This window comes from Anolis sagrei, chromosome 2 (genome assembly GCF_037176765.1).
Source record: "Anolis sagrei isolate rAnoSag1 chromosome 2, rAnoSag1.mat, whole genome shotgun sequence".
NCBI classification, from domain to species: Eukaryota; Metazoa; Chordata; class Lepidosauria; order Squamata; family Dactyloidae; genus Anolis; species Anolis sagrei.
In genome coordinates this window covers 243,547,057-243,564,371 of record NC_090022.1, presented here as the reverse complement: position 1 = coordinate 243,564,371, position 17,315 = coordinate 243,547,057, and the positions used below count along the sequence as shown (strand labels likewise).

At 39.2% G+C, this 17,315-nt stretch overlaps 1 protein-coding gene across 2 annotated transcripts in view; it reads left to right on the top strand.

Moving 5' to 3' along the window:
- LVRN (laeverin) overlaps positions 1-17,315 on the top strand; it is a 44,860-nt gene that overhangs the window by 3,895 nt on the left and 23,650 nt on the right. For both annotated transcript variants that reach the window (XM_067464489.1, XM_060759677.2), the window contains exons 2-7: positions 3,857-3,999; positions 8,438-8,613; positions 10,037-10,163; positions 11,422-11,576; positions 14,004-14,117; positions 15,555-15,695. In XM_067464489.1, coding sequence (XP_067320590.1) covers positions 3,857-3,999; positions 8,438-8,613; positions 10,037-10,163; positions 11,422-11,576; positions 14,004-14,117; positions 15,555-15,695 — 856 coding nt within the window. The remainder of the gene's footprint in view (positions 1-3,856; positions 4,000-8,437; positions 8,614-10,036; positions 10,164-11,421; positions 11,577-14,003; positions 14,118-15,554; positions 15,696-17,315) is intronic.

Genomic DNA, 17,315 nt, shown 5'->3' with positions numbered 1-17,315 from the left:
AAGGAAAATTTCGGAATTAATTTAAAAATCGAAACGCAAAAACCCCCTAAAAACGAATCGAGTTTAGAAACAAATTTTTCCGTGGTTACCCAGCCCTATTAACTATGGGTCATTTGTAAGTCAGATGTTTGAAACTTGGGGACTGCCTGTATATATCTTTTTTAGACGCTGTCTTGGAAATTGTACCAATGAATTAGAACAGAATGTTTTATCAGAATTTCCTTTCATTTGTGCAATTATCAATTAGCCCTGAGAGCCACAAAGGCCAGTGCTGATATCAAGAGCTAACATTTCTGGGCAATTTCTAAGGTCCACAAGCAGTTGAGATGTCATTGGAGACTGTCAGAATAATCTGGCTCAAACATATCATGGCTCCATTGGGTCAAACTGGACTAATCGTTCAAAAATTGGAAAGGAAAGAGCTCAGGGGAAAGAGAACCAATGAAATTTGAAAATATAATATTAAAAGGCTAAAGAAGAGAATGAGTATCAAAAAGGAATAACAAGTAAGATATACAAAATATTAATAGAGATTAAAGGGGGAGGAAAGGGATGCATACAAGGGAACTATGGGAGGAAGAATTGGGAATGAAAATAGGAGAAATAAATTGGGAAAAATTATGGAAAGCAAGACACCTTAGGAATTTATCAGTTAGAATAAAAGAAAACTACTTCAAGATGGTATGGAAATGGTATTTGACCCTGACAAAGTTACACAATATGGATAAGAGTCATTCAGAAAAATGTTGGAGAGGTTGCCAAGAATGGGGTATGTATATCCATATGTGGTGGCAATGAAAATATTTACAGAGGTTCTGGGGGAAAGTTATACCAGAAAGAAAAAGTATTATGAAGAAAAAAATAATATAAATCGGGTGACTATACTGTTATCTATTTATAATACAGATGAATGAAAGGAAAATGAAAATAATCTGATAACAATGTTGTTAATGTCTGCAAGGCTACTAATAGCAAAATCTTGGAAAGGAGAGGTGGAAATTGGTACAAGGACATTTGGAAATTAGCAATAAATGATAAAATAACATGCAATCTAAAGGTTAAAAAGACCTAAGGAAAGATAATAATTTTGAAAATATATGGAAAATATTTATTGAAGAAACATTAAGGAAAGAAGATGGGAACCAACCCCTACCAGAAGAAATGAGGTTCTGGTGGGAGCATAAAAAAAAAAGAACTTCGGAGATGGGGAGCTCAAAGGGTAGCACAACAGGGGAAATGAGAAGAAGTAATTATATGAATTGTAGAGATTGTTTTTGTAATGAAATGAATAGAAAGGCAATAAAACTATTATTATTATTTTAAAAAGAATCATCTGGCTCTGCTGTCCTTTGTTGGTGCTGCCACTTGGAGAAGGAGCTACATTAACTTTTGCCTGCTTTTCCTTCTCTTAGTGGGACAGGTTGCACTCTCAAATCATTGCTGACAATGGCAATGAGGAGAGCTCACTCAGGGAAGGGCACTCACCAAGAGTTACATGCTCAAAGTCTTCTCAAAATCTGACATGCAGGAGGATTGGTGGGACATGCTGAAGAATGGATAGTGGAAAAGACTGGCTGTAGTGCATTTTATCTATTTTTTCTGTCTGTAAGTGAAAATGGGAGAACAGAGGTGTTAGGCAGAGTCAGGTTGTCTGTACTGGGAGAAACAACATAGGTGGGGAACCTCAGACTGTGGGACAAATCTGGCCAGTGAGACTGGCTCAACTGGCATATAGGATCTCAGATGGGGCTCTGAGTGTTGCAGACTGATGACATCTGGAATATCAAGAGTTAGTCAGGCTGTTCTCAATCAAATGTTTGAAGCATCATTTTGCTACAATTTTTCTTTCAGTCTAAATTAAGCCTTTACCCAAGTTTTATTGAGTGTTTCCAATAGGGCTGTGCATGTATTCATTTTCAAAAATGGGATTCGTTTGATTCGGTTTTTTCATTTACCGTTTCAGCTATAATGGTAAATGAAAAGGGCAGCATGAGTTTTTTCTCCCCAGCCACTACAAATAATGTGGTGCCGGAATCCGTGTGATTTCACCTGTATTTAGATTTCCAAAGGGAACCTCATGGGGTGCAGAGAAGCAGCTATTGTGCGCACGGAGTTTCCCGTTACCTCTGCTGTCTGAGCCAATCTCAAGAAGGAACTGCCTTGCGTGTCTTCTTTTCAAGCTGGGTCTATAAATACCCGGGAGTGCTCTTCCATTTTCCAATCACATCCTGGCTGTGTAAGAGAGAGGTTGGGTTGTTTTTTTTCCCAGTGCTCTGCTGCTCTCTCTGCTTTGCTTTTGTTTTTTGCTTGGCTTGCACTCATCTTCATTGCCTTAGCTGCTTTGGATTGCTTTTTGCCATCATTTCAGTCCTCCATTTCCCCTTATTTTGCTAGGAAGTTTAGGGTGGGCGCATTGTTTGGGCTGTTTTAAAAGGTTTTTTGTTATTGTTTCTTTAAGGCTTAACTATGCATTTTATATGTTTTTAACTTTGTTATTAATCAATGTATTTATTTGCTTTACTGTTTTAATCATTTAATTGATGGAATATATTTTATGGCTGCATTTTAAGTGGCATTGAATTTTTCCAGAGCTATGAGTTGCCTTGAGTTCCCCAATGGGGTGAGAAGCGAATAAATAAACAAATAACTTTGCATTGGTGGGTGGTAAAGGGAAGGGAGTCCAGCAGTAGCAGCCTTCCTCATCTCAAACACTTAAAAAAAATAAACAAGGCCCTTGGAAGTTGTTTGTAATATCCACGTCTTTGACTTACTCTTTCTCTCTACCTTGTTGCTGATCCTCTCTGTGTAGACATTCCAGGGGATAGGAAGATGAACTTTGCAGTTTTCTTCTTTTAAAGGACATTTTATTTCATGAAACTTTTAAAAAATCACTAAAAATGGTAGGGTGATCCAAACGTTCTGAAACTTGGGCAATTTGCAGTGGTAAATGTGTCCTCCTAGCACGACCACTTTCATCCCAATAGCCTTAAAATTACAGAAAGGGTAGCCAGTGCAGCCTCCCCATTACTGCCTATGGCTGGATCGCTCCCAAAATCCAGTTGCCATCCCAAAAAATGGTGTATTGTCCATTCTGAAAAATGAAAGTTCCCAGAAAATGGATGGGTATGTGTGTGTTAGAAAACAGCACAAAATTCGGGAAGTATTTTTCCTGAAATACAGACTCTTATTCTCAATATGCAGAGGCAGAAGTTTCAGTCCTAATTTCACTTACTTGAAAGCATTCTTCACTAAAATTAACTTGAGTGCATATCCCCCCATAATTTTGTTCTCCGTTGACTGTAGAAGATGCTAATTCCTGATACTGTCTCCTTAAAACAGACAGGTAAAATAATTAGATCTTCTCCCAGGATTTGCCCAGGCAGCAATCAGTCAGGTTTTGAAGCTGCAAGGCCATTAAATGCTAATCAAGGTGTCAATTTGCAACATTCACACTTGCCTCAAGCAGACAAGAGATTTTTTTCTCCCACCCTGGACATTCCACAGATATAGAAACCTCAGTTGCCTAGTTTCCAACAGACCCCTCAACCTCTGAGGATGCCTGCCATAGATGTGAGCGAAATGTCAGGAGAAAATGCTTCTGGCACATGGCCATACAGGCCAGAAAACTCACAACCACTCAATTAGATCTTAGTCTGTCTAAAGGTGCATTCTTTTCCCTGATTGAGGTTGATATCACAGTCGACTGGCACATTAATACCTTATTTTAAAGGTTTGGGAGAAAGTTGGGATGCAAATAAATAAGTTTCTGGGGAACTGCACACAAGGTACTGTCTTTGGGGTATGCAGCGATGGAAGAAGATTACTAAATTGAACCTTATTCACCTTGTTAATTTAGAACACTGATTGCATCACAACTAGAACCATTAGATGCAAGGAGAGTTTATCCATGCTTTGATGAACCTGCTCTGAAAGCTACCTTTAACATAAGCATTGTCCATCATCCAAGTTATGTAGCACTTTCCAACATGCCAGCTATAGGTAAGTCAAGAGATGTGGATCATAGATCCAGTAGGATGGTAACAGTATATTCTTATTAGTATTGTGGTTACTATTATGTTGCTAGAGTCAGGATGATAAAAATTCAAGGTGCCTGGTCACCTAGGTTCCTAAAATTTGAAGTTGGTATCTAGAAATGTGAACAATTTTGTTTATACTACTATAGATGTTGTTGTCATAGTCTTCCTCTGCTTGTCTTGCCAGGTGTTTTATCTATTTATTCTTTATTTATATGTAAATATTTATATACCTATCCTATAAAAACAGTGTGTCAAACATCACTCTTACAAGGGATGGAACAGTCATTTCACCTCCCTATTTCTCAATTCACTTGGTTTTCTACAAGTGTTAGTACAACTTTGCTGCCTATTAGTCAGACAGTCAGTGCGGAAAACTGGGAAGCCTCTTCCCTTGGCAGAACTCTCAATTTAATCAGCCAGGAATTGCTGTCTCAGATTTGATGGCTATTGAGAATGGGAATTTATGAGGAAACTCATCTTTTGTTTATTCTCACAATAGCTTGAAGTGGGAATTGAAATCTACACAAATAAAGATGCTTCAATGGGATCTTGAACATCACTTGACATTTCTGGAGTTGTTCTTATTATCCCAACAGCTTGATACTCTGAATAGCACATTTAAGTGGTCCTGAAGGAACAAGTGATTCTGAAAGTCTTTTTAAATCTGGCATCCAACTTTGGATGGAAGGGAAAGAGTCCCAGGAATTCAGTATTTGTAGATTACCAACAGGGTCTAATTAAATTCACAACTCTCTGCCAGTAATACTGTTTGAAGATGCAAATTACAGCTTCTGACATCTAGAGAGAGAGAAAGACTGAGAGTTTGAGTCATTTGTTCAGATTTTTTTGGAAGTTTAATTCAGTAAACAAGCAAATGCATTCAATTAATTTTTCTTTTTACATCCAGTCACTATGCAATATGCTGTGATTTGTACCCCTTTATAGGAGATAGATAGATACCAAAAACACTTTAGAGCAGTGGTTCCCAACTTTTTCCAAGTCGCAACCTCATTTTATAGAGGCAAAGTGACCTGCAAACCCAATACAGGCTTTTTATAGGGTAAATGAAAACATATTGAAAATAGATTTTTCGGTATAGTATAATACAAAATAGGAGCCCCCAGTGGCACAGTGGGTCAAAGCACTGAGCTGCTGATCTTGTTGACCTAAAGGTCGCAGGTTCGAATCTGGGGAGCGGCATGAGCTCCCGCTGTCAGCCCCAGCTTCTGCCAACCTAGCAGTTCGAAAACATGCAAATGTGAGTAGATCAGTAGGTACTGCTCTGGCAGGAAGGTAACGGCACTCCATGCAGTAATGCCAGCCACATGACCTTGGAGGTGTCTATGGACAATGCCGGCTATTTGGTTTAGAAATGGAGATGAGCACCATGGAGAAATGGAGATAAACCTTTACCTTTATCTTATAATACAAAAGAATGTTAATGTATGACATATTTCATATGATCATTGAAATTGTAACTCATTAAGAAGCTCGAAAATTTGCAGTTGAGTTTTTGTTAATGCCAGTGTTGCACTCCAGTCCTGGAAAGACCTATGACCACCACACCACACTGTTTCACCTCAGCAGGAGTTCACAGCACTTACCAAAAAACCAAATGTGGTAATAAACAGTTTATTGATAAAAACCCACATAAAAAGAGCCAAAGGCACCTTAAGCAAATAGAAGGGTAAAAATCCAAGAGTTAATCAAGGAAGAATGTCCCAAAGGCAATAGGTAAATCCAGGAAACAATGGTTAAAACATGAACATTAATCAAGGAAAAAAAGAGCAAAACATGGGCATGAATCCAAAGGTAAATCCATAAAACGAAGGAGCCAGACTTGATAATGAATCTTGGGTCTTGAAATAAGGCATGAACTAGGAACAAGACAGGAATTCCTCACACCAGTAGTGACGTTGCTTGACCTAAAATCCTAACAGCTGTCTCACTAATTTAAGGACTGCAAAACATGAATGCATTCCTTTGACCTTGAAAGGCCTGCTTCTGCTTCTCTTTCTCATGGATTTTCCTGCACCTGAATCTCAGCCTCCTCAGAAGCAGACTGGTATCTCTGTCTAAGCCAGTTGCTTCCTCAGATCAGCTAATGTTATTCTCCCCCTCCCTACCTGTTGAATCCCAAAGCAGTTCCACTTTCATACTTTGTCTCAGCAACAGCACCTTGCTCCAAAACCGCCTCCATTTCCTCAGCATCAGAACCATCTTGCTCTAAAACCCTCTCTATTTGCTCACCTACAGAACCATCAGGCCCTGGACCTCAAAATCCCTCATTTTCATCTGGCTGAACCACAACACACACTAGAATCCAATAATATAAGCAAACAGTTTATTTTATTTATTTATCGTGTCATCAGCAACCATACCATTGTATTACATTTCTAACAGAACAAAACAAACAAACAGATAAAAAAAAACACAGATTTTGCAAACTTGGTAGTTGATTAAATGTCCTTTGACCAGTATCTGGTCACTTGGAGTGCCTCTGGTGTTGCCGCAAGGAGGTCTTCCATTGTGCATGTGGCAGGGCTCAGGGTGCATTGCAGCAGGTGGTCTGTGGTTTGCTCTTCTCTGCACTTGCATGTTGTGGATTCAACTTTGTAGCCTCATTTCTTAAGATTGGCTCTGCATCTCGTGGTGCCAGAGCGCAGTCTGTTCAGCGCCTTCCAAGTCGCCCAGTCTTCTGTGTGCCCAGGGGGGAGTCTCTCATCTGGTATCACCCACGGATTGAGGTGCTGGGTTTGAGCCTGCCAGTTTTGGACTCTTGCTTGCTGAGGTGTTCCAGCGAATGTCTCTGTAGATCTAAGAAAACTATTTCTTGATTTAAGTTGTTGACGTGCTGGCTGATACCCAAACAGGGGATGAGCTGGAGATGTCTCTGCTTTGGTCTTTCACTATTGATTGCTACTTCCCGGTGGATATCAGGTGGTGCAATACCGGCTAAGCAGTGTAATTTCTCCAGTGGTGTAGGGCACAGACACCCTGTGATAATGCGGCATGTCTCATTAAGAGCCACATCTACTGTTTTAGTGTGGTGAGATGTGTTCCACACTGGGCATGCGTACCCAGCAGCAGAGTAGCATAGCGCAAGGGCAGATGTCTTCACTGTGTCTGGTTGTGATCCCCAGGTTGTGCCAGTCAGCTTTCGTATGATATTGTTTCTAGTGCCCACTTTTTGCTTGATGTTCAGGCAGTGCTTCTTGTAGGTCAGAGCACAGTCCAGAGTGACTCCCAGGTATTTGGGTGTGCTACAATGCTCCAGTGGGATACCTTCCCAGGTAATCCTCAGAGCTCGGGATTACAGTTTATTGTAAAACATATAAAAAGCATATAAAATGAGGAATAAGAGAGGAAGATATATAATCCAAAAAGGTTTAGCAACAGGTGATAACCAGACGATAATCCAGGAACAGCCAGAAATCACAGTTATAACGTAAGTCCACAATCCAGTATATATAACTAGTAAAAAGTGAACAGGAATACATGAACAGGAACAAGAGAACTCAGACTTAGCTTCTCACTCTAACACAGCATTGCCTGAACTGACCTGAAGGTAAAAAAAAAAGTCATTTAATAGACACCCATGAAATCATTTAATTTCTTGTGAATTTCTTTCACGAGTTTCCCACATAATCTCTCTGAACAACGTAATCTAGTATTTTCAACTCTGTTTTGTAAACAAAGACTTTTGTTGATCTCCGTAGCTCCAGATGGGTTCTCCTGGGAACCTTCCTTATCACTCAGCTCTTCACTTGGAACCCCTGTGCCGGTAGGACTGAAGACCGACAGGTCGCAGGTTCGAATCCGGGGAGAGGCGGATGAGCTCCCTCTATCAGCTTCAGCTCCTCATGCGGGGACATGAGAGAAGCCTCCCACAAGGATGATAAAAACATCAAAATCATCCAAGCGTCCCCTGGGCAATGTCCTTGCAGACGGTCAATTCTCTCACACCAGAAGCGACTTGCTTCTGACATGACAAAAAAAAGCTCTTCACTTGATTCGTTATCTGCTGTTGCTACTTCTGACTCCCCTGAATGCACTTGAGGCCCTGCATTTTCCGAGCCAGTTTTCTTACACAGAGAACCATCATTTCCCAGACTTGAGAGCCCATCACTTTGTGCCACAGGAAAGCTCACAATCTTCTCTAAATCATCAGTTAAACCACCAGTCTCTGGTTGATCTACAACAGCCAGCCTCATGTCATTCTCAACATCTAATCTGTTTCTTCTTTTGGATTTCAATTGATGAAGTGACCCATGGGTTAGGAACCACTGCTTTAGACATTTTAAATGGGGAAAGCATGATTTATACATATCGAGCCAAACCTATCATTTAGACAGAAGGCATAAACTTGATATTAATATCTCCTGTATTCTTTTTTATAGATGTGTCTGAATATAAGGATGTGAATGACAGCACACTGAGTTCATTGGTAAATGAGACTACGTCAATTAATTGGACAGTCACAACATTTGCAATGACACCAAAAATGTCCACATACATCACTGCTTTTGTGATCTGTCAGTTTGATCATGTCACCACAACTGAGAGGGGCAAGGAGGTGAATATGTCTGTTGAACTTACGATAGACGCTTTTGTGCTTGGGTTTTGTTATGTGTCGTTTATTTTTACTTATTTTGGAAGGTTTAAGGATCAATTCAGGGAGTGATGTGGTTTTTAACTTTGAATTTGTTTTAAGGATTTTTAACTGGGAATTTTTAATGATTGTTTATACTTAAACCTGTTTTAATGTTCCCATGTATGTATATTTTAAATTGTTATGCTGATATTTTTTATGTTAAGCTGTTTTGCGTCAACTTCAGGGGAAATATAGCAGGGTATAAATAATGATGATGATGATAATGATGATAGTTATTATTATTATTTGTGTTGTCGAAGGCTTTCATGGACAGAATCACTGGGTTGCTGTAAGTTTTCCGGGCTGTGTGGCCATATTGCAGAATCATTCTCTCCTGACATTTCACTCAAATCAATGGCAGGCATCCTCAGAGGTTGTGAGGTCTTTTGGAAACTAGGCAAGTGGGATTTATATATCTGTGAAATGTCCATGGTGGGAGAAAGAAGTCTTGTCTGCATGAGGCTAGTGTGAAATTTGCAATTGGCCACCTTGATTAGCATTGAATAGCCTTGCAGCTCCAAAGCCTGACTTCTTCCAACCTCTGAGGATGCCTGCCATAGTTGTGGGCAAAATGTCAGGAGAGAATGCTTCTGGAACATGGCCATAAAACCTAAAAAATTCACAAATAATAATAATTTTAGCCACTCAGAAGACTTTAAATTGATGACGCAGGATACTCATATTGTAAAGGTATGCAAGTACAAATGGTATAAAGTTATTATACTTTTAAAGGTTTTTCTTTGTGCTTTATGTGTGAGTGTATGTGTACATACATATGCAAACATACAGCCATCTATTTCCTGTCTATAATTTAAAGATTTTTTGGATGCGGTGTAAGCTATTTCTGATTTGGACTGAAATGGAGAAGAATGAGGTGGGTGGAGTTGTACCTTAATCTTCATTAATTGTGTTTATAATAATGTAATTCTTGAAAATTAATTTCCTCAGTATGTTTCCCTCCACTTGACACCAAATCAGAAATAGTTTACATAATATCTGGACTTGCTTAAGTCCAACATCAGCTGGAATATGAAGCAAGATTTTGTACACACAGAAAACAATTTTTTCTGTATCTTGGTAAACCACACATTTTTTTTAAAAAAAATAAGCCATTTAAATTATAAATTTGCAGACTATAAAGGAGGAAAATATGGTTACCCATGAAGAACAAAGCAGTTGGATCTGTTGTCTAAAGTATAACAAAGTTGAAAAAAGTCTATACACGAGAAATATTTCAAAGCAGAAAATGCATGTAAAAATCCGTAGTCTTCTGTTTAGAATAGCGTTAATATAGAATAGATTTTTGTTTGTTGCCCAAAATAACAATTTCTGTGCATTTTGGTAGATTCGCATTTGGGCTGCAAAAGATTCAATTCAGAAGGGATTAGCTGACTATGCTTTAAATATCACTGGACCAATATTTTCATTTATGGAAGATTTATTTAACATCAGTTATCCTCTTCCAAAAACAGGTATGTGTGTGCTTAGATGTATATGTATGTGTGTGCACGCACGTGTTGCGTATCGATATCTGTGGCCATCTGTCGGGGGTGCTTTGAATTAGATTTTCCTGCTTCTTGGCAGGGGTTGGACTGGATGGCCCATGAGGTCTCTTCCAAATCTATGATTCCATGGGCCCTTCCACACAGCCATATAACCCAGAATATCAAGGCAGAAAATCCCACAATATCTGCTTTGAACTGGGTTATCTGAGTCCACACTGCCATATATTCCAGTTCAAAGCAGATAATGTGGGATTTTCATTCTACTGTGTGGAAGGGGCCTTTGATTCTCTGACATATGGTGATTCCATCAATTTCACAAGATTTCTGTTGGCAACAAATACTCAGACGTGTTTTTGACGATTCCTTCCTCTGAACAATGGCCTACACAACTGATATTTGGTAATGCTCTCCCCACCAAGTACTAACCCTGCTTTGCTTCCAAGATGAGATAGGATCTAGGATATTTAGTACCACGCACACACACGCACCCCCGCACACACACGCACCCCCGCACACACACGCACCACACACACACTTCCAAAGATCTTAAAATGTTTGGAAGCTTCTAAAAATGATTGGATCTTGTAATCATGTAGTATTTATATGAAAACTAATGAGACATAGTAGAGATGTCTGGAGCCCCCAGTGGCGCAGTGGGTTAAACTGCTAAGCTGCTGAACTTGCTGACCAAAAGTCACAGGTTTGAATCCAGAGTTGGAGATGACTGGACTTAATGTCAGGAGAAGACCTTTACCTTTACATTAGAGATGTCTAAAATTATCAGTCTCAAACTTAGAAATTTGGAAAGTTTCTTAGGTTCCTTCCACACAGCCATATAACCCAGAATATCTAGGCAGATAATCCACAATATCTGCTTTGAACTGGGTTATCTTATACTTCCATATAATCCAATTCAATGTGGATTTTATATAGCTGTGTGGAAGGGGCCTAAGAAGGAAAGTAGATGTACCCCTTTAACTTGAACTAGCTGGAGTTTTTTCTGTTTTTATATGAGTTTCTGATGTCATGTGTCTGATGAGAATATAGAAGGAATTAGAAAAACACATTTATTTGCAGGAAAAAAACACAGTGAAATTTCCCAATAGTCGTCTTAATGTTGTGTTACTGCCAATCACTGAAAATCTTAGTAGATTGCATGGCAAATGGAGAAAGTGAAATATGCAATGATCAAATCCTTTTCCCCTCTCTGTTTAAACTAATTTAGATTTAATTGCACTACCTGACATGGATGCTGGTGCAATGGAAAACTGGGGACTAATGACTTTCCGGGATACATCTTTACTGTACAACCCCAAAGATAAAAACACCAGATGGAAAAGAAGGGTGACTCAGATTGTTTCCCATGAGATAGGACACCAGGCATGTGGTAAAATGTTCTGTACTTTTATTCATCTTTAAAATAAAGTGAGCATTTTCTAATTTACTGTAGCTGTTCCATTGCAATTTAACATTAATCACAACATCAATCCTATATTCCTGGATCTGATCCAGATTTTTTTGCTTTGAACTGGATTATATGAATTTACACTGCCAGATAATCTGGGATAAGCAGATAATCAGGGATCAGATCCTGGGATATAGGGAAATGTAGATCTAGCCATAGATTGGAAAACTAACAAAATCAATTTCAACAGAGAGAAATGTGAGGTATTGCAGCTAAGTAGGGAAAAAAATGAAATGCACAAATATAGAATGGGTGATAAATGGCTTAGGAGCTGGCTAAGTGAAAAGGATCTAGGGTCTTGGGCCCCTTCTACACTGCCATATAATCCAAATTATCAAAGCAGAAAATCCACATTCTCTACTTTGAACTGAATCATCTGAGTCTACACTGCCATCAGGCCCGTAGCCAGGATTTCGTTTCGGGGGGGGGGGGGGGGGGGGCTAAAAAATTTCAGGGGGGGGGGTTTCGGGGGGGGGAGTTTTTTTTTGGGGGGGGGGCTGAGTCTGAGTGAAAGAGGGTCTAGCCTAGCAAACCTTTTGTATCATTACCCGAATACCCCCAAGCATATGGGATATATTGAGTATGGTGATCAGATCATGATATGAATAAACATAACAGTTTAAATAATGCACCAGTAAGGCCTTTTCATGAACCACCATGAGAATTTCGGGGGGGGGGCTGAAGCCCCCCGAGCCCCCCCCCCTGGCTACATGACTGACTGCCATATAATCCAGTTCAAAGCAGATAATCTGGATTTTATGCAGCTCTGTAGAAGGGGCCTTAGTGGATCACAAAGTAATCATCGGTCAGTATTATGGTACAGCAGCCAAACCCCTAGTGCAATTCTGGGCTTCATCGGGATTGCACTAGGTATAGTATCAAGATTGAGGAAAGTAGTGGTGCCTCTCTATTCTGCTTGGATCTGGCTTCATCTAGAATCCTGTGTCCAGTTCTGGGTCCCACATTTCAAGAAGGATCAACAAGCTGGTTTGTGTCCCAAGAAGGATGACCAAGATGATCTTAGATCTGGAAACTTAGGGCCCTTCCATACAGCCATATAACCCAGAATATCAAGGCAGATAATCCACAATATCTGCTTTGAACTGGATTATCTGAGTCCACACTGCCATATAGCCCAGTTCAATATGGATTTTATAAAGCTGTGTGCAAGGGGCCTTAGCCTTATGAAGACTGATTTAGGGAACTGTATACAGTTTAGAGCAGTGGTTCTCAACCTGGGGTCCCCAGATGTTTTTGGCCTACAACTCCCAGAAATCCTAACAGCTGGTATACTGCCTGGGATTTCTGGGAGTTGTAGGTCAAAAACATCTGGGAACCCCAGGTTGAGAACCACTGGTTTAGAGTAATAACATGATTTCTATCTGTCATAAAAGAATATGAATTAGAGTAATAATCAATAGATTCAAATTCTAAGGAAAGAGATTCTACCTAAATATCTAGGAAAAACATGTTGTTGTTTTTTTTTTTACTGTAAACACTGTTTGCTTGGAAGGTGCTGGATTCTCCATAGCTGGATGTCTTTAAACAGAGGCTGGATGAGCATCTTTCAGAGTGCTTTGGTTGTGTATTCCTGATTGGTGGGTGTTGGACTATGTGGCCCTCATGGTTACTTCCAACACTAAGATTCTATGGTGCTATAATCTATTTAATACATAATCAAGTCTGAGAATAAGAATAAGATAAGATGGAAACCATCAAGTCTGATGGAAATCCAGACCTCGTATTTCTGTCTTGAATTGCCTGAATAATGTTTTATCGATTTTCTAAAGCTTTGATTGTGCATTTCCCGCATGATAGGGGGTTGAACTGAATGGCTTGTATGGTCTCTTCTAACTCTATGATTCTATGATTCCATGAAATTCCTGACAATCGATAGATATTACAGCAATGTATGTGTAATCACAAAGTATGTATGTGTCAGCACATTGTAGCTGCTCCCAAATGAAGACACAGGACGCTTCTGGTATCACTGGAAACTTTACTACAGGAATCATTGACATATGAAAAGCCTAGAGTGCCAGGCGGTGGTTAACAGTCTCTTATATATCCTCCCCCACATTCAAAGATACAATTCCCGCCAAGGGAAAACCCCGCCAAATCCACCCGCCAAATCCATCGGCCGTTTCCTCTCAGTCGTTGCAGGTGCCTTATCAGTGTTCAATGTCAGTGGCCCTGATTTCTGGTGCCAGAATCCAGGCCCTGAAAACTGGGTTCTGACATGTATGTATGTATGCATGTAAAGCTAATCTGCCTTACCAAAAGAATGAGAAAAATATTTTGAAATAATTTATTTAAATACTTTTTCTGTCCTTATTTTTAAGTGGTTTGGAAACCTAGTTACCATGGAATGGTGGAATGACCTGTGGCTTAATGAGGGATTTGCCACATATTTTGAGCATCTAGGAGCACATCACATTGATTCCTCAGTGTCACTGGTAGGTATGAACTAAGTCAACATTTTTTTTTACATATGTACAATACACATCTATAATAGAAATGTTTTGTTTTCAGTGTTTTGAAGTTACTGGGAACTGTTTGGCAAGGTGTTGCCAGTATGCCTTGCTTCTTGCTAACTGCTGGTACTGATTCTGCCTTCTTTCTGCTGCTGCGACTCCTTCCTCCTACTAGACCAGGCATGGGCAAACTTCACCCTCCAGGTGTTTAGGACTTCAACTCCCACAATTCCTAAAACATCTGGTAGGCTGTTAGGAATTGTCGGAGTTGTAATCTAAAACACCTGGAGGGTGAAGTTTGCCCATGCCTGGTCTAGATGCAACTTGTAGAACTTCATCTTACTGTTTCATATCATCTTTAAGGAAACAAGTCCCAAAGATCAAACATTTTCCCCAGTGGTCTTGAACTTTTGCATCATGACAATTAATGTCCAGCAAGTGCTAATTCTAGTGTATTATAGGGAGGGAGAAGAAATTTGCATTAATTAAGATTTTATCTAATTCATAGACTGTCAGACTATTAATGAAAGTGTAATATGGATCTTTCAGTTTCATATTATCAGAAGAAAACTGCAAAATTCTTTTCCTCCCCTCTTTTTATATGTGATACAATATGCATGATTTACAAACTATTTAGACAAAGATTAAAATGCATACATTAGAAAATTCTGTAAACATGTGTAAAGGTAAAGGTCAAGGTTTTCCCTTAACATTAAGTCTAGTTGGGTCCAACTCAGGGAGGTGGTGCTCACCTCTATCTCTAAGCCAAAGAGGCAGCATTGTCCATAGATGCCTCCTAGGTCATGTGGCTGGCATGATTGCATGGAGCACTGTTACCTTCCTGCCAAAGCAGTACCTATTGGTTTACCCACATTTGCATGTTTTCGAACTGCTAGGTTGGTAGAAGCTGGGATGGGAGCTCACTCCATCCCACGGATTTGAAGCTTTGGCCTTCCAGTCAGCAGGTTCTGCAGCTTAGCAGTTAAACCCGCTGCACCACAGCGACCCCATAAATATGTACATTAGGAAAAGCACATACCAAAATATTCATGAATTCCTGTACAGAAAAATAAAGGACAACTTATGTAGAATGAAATTTTGGGGGGGGGGGTGTGTGAAAAATGTAGTGAAAATGAAATGAACATGTTCACATCTTCACTCTTTGGATTTTTTCTGCTGTTCATGTGAGGTGATGCCTTGAGCAAACTTATGGTCTGTCTGTGAAAAATTGTAGTTATACGACACAGTACATATTCCCCTTAAACATAGTATTAATTCAGTGCCTTGGTGAAATTTTTGAGAAAAAATAGAAAGTGAGAATAGTTTCAGAATTATATATATAGCTTCAAAGATTGCTCAAAATGAAATCTTTGGTTTTGGAGTAAATACTGATATTCAATTTCAGGTTATTTTTTTCAGGACGAAGACTTCAGCAATTCTGTTTTGTTTCCTATGTTGGGGTTGGACACTGATTTAGAAGGCCAGTCTTTATCAGTCACACATAAAAAAGATGAAGCAGCTACAATAAACCGCCAGTTTAATTTAGTAACATATTTGAAGGTAAAATAGAAAATGAACAAAATATTATTGTACAAGAATATTATATATTTGTGAAAAAGGGTAATCTGCTGTCTCCTTGGAACTCTGAATAGGAAAGTCTTTATGAGAAAATGAAATTTATACGGTCTGGCCTCCCTACCCTTGGGGGATATGTTCCTGGGCTTTGAATTGATATAAAAAACCAGGGATAATAGTGTACCCTATTGAAAGAAGGACTTCTGGCCCAAGAGTTACATCGAAGGGGACTCAAAGTGGCTTAACATAAAATGATCATATTGTATATCAAGGTGTTGTGCACAGCAAGAAAATGAATGAATGGGACCAGTATTTATGGAAACATGTTTAATTCAAATCTTTGTAGTGGATCAAACAGTTTCTTAGGTGATCATGATGAGACAAAGTTATTGGTGTAAATAAGTTTTTTTTTTTCATGGATCCAATAGTCTGTTAACACTATTGTAACTGAACTCTATAAGCTAGGAGGAGGTGTGTGCTTTATAAGTCGTTGTGTCTCCAAGTGTGTGTGCATACATTGCATCTTGGGGCAGAGTTTAGGTCCAAAGGAGAATATTTAAATAGACGAAGTCTAAAGCAGTGGTTTTTAACCTATGGGTCTCCAGATGTTTATACTTTCAACTCCCAGAAATCCTAACAGCTGGAAACTGGCTGGGATTTCTGGGAGTTGTAGACCAAAACACCTAGGGATCCACAGGTTGAGAACCACTGGTCTAAAGCAAGGGATCTCTGGGACAGAGAAACAAGCTCCTCTCCTTTTTGTTGAGGTTTTGAGAATGGAAACAGTAGGCAACTATCTCTCCCATGTTCATTTCAACTGCGCAAAAATATTCTTGTGGGAAAAGTGGTAAGATCATAGTCTTGTTATTTGAAATGCCAAGTTGAATTAAACAGTGCTAGGTGGCTAAAAAGAATAATTTATAATTCTTTAAAATGTTGGGAAATGCAAATATTGTTTCTGGTATTAATTCTGTCATTAATTATTGGCTGAGTGTTTTCTTGTCATTATTATTATTATTATTAATAATAATAATAATAATAATAATAATAATATACTTTATTTATATTCTTCTCTAGCTCTCCAAGGGGACTCAGTGTGGATTACAGAACACATAAGCAACTGATTTTAAAGTGGATATAAGTGATTTTGATGTTTGTATATATTTATGATTTTATGTTCTGGCATTGAATGTTCCCCGTATATATGTTGTGTTCCACCCTGAGTCCTCTGCAGGGTGAGAAAGGCGGAATATAAATGTTTTTAATAAATGGCAAACATTCAGTGCCATAATACAATTAACAGGACAGACAATACATAAACAGAGGTAAAGGCTTTTCACATCTTTTTCCATTTCCAGCATCAGGAGGCGATGCCCAACTCTGGCCAAGTTGGGGGTGTGTGTGTGTGTGTGTTGTCGCCGTATCTTCCATGCTGAGGAACTTTTGTTGTCCTTAGATATCCTCCTGATGTCTTTATGGACACCTTTATTACCTCCCTGCTTAATGTGGTACCTATTTATCTACTTATATTTCTGTTTTTGATCTGCTTGGTAAGCAGAAGCTGGGGCTGATGGTTGGGTGCTCACCCCGACCTGGGCTTGAACT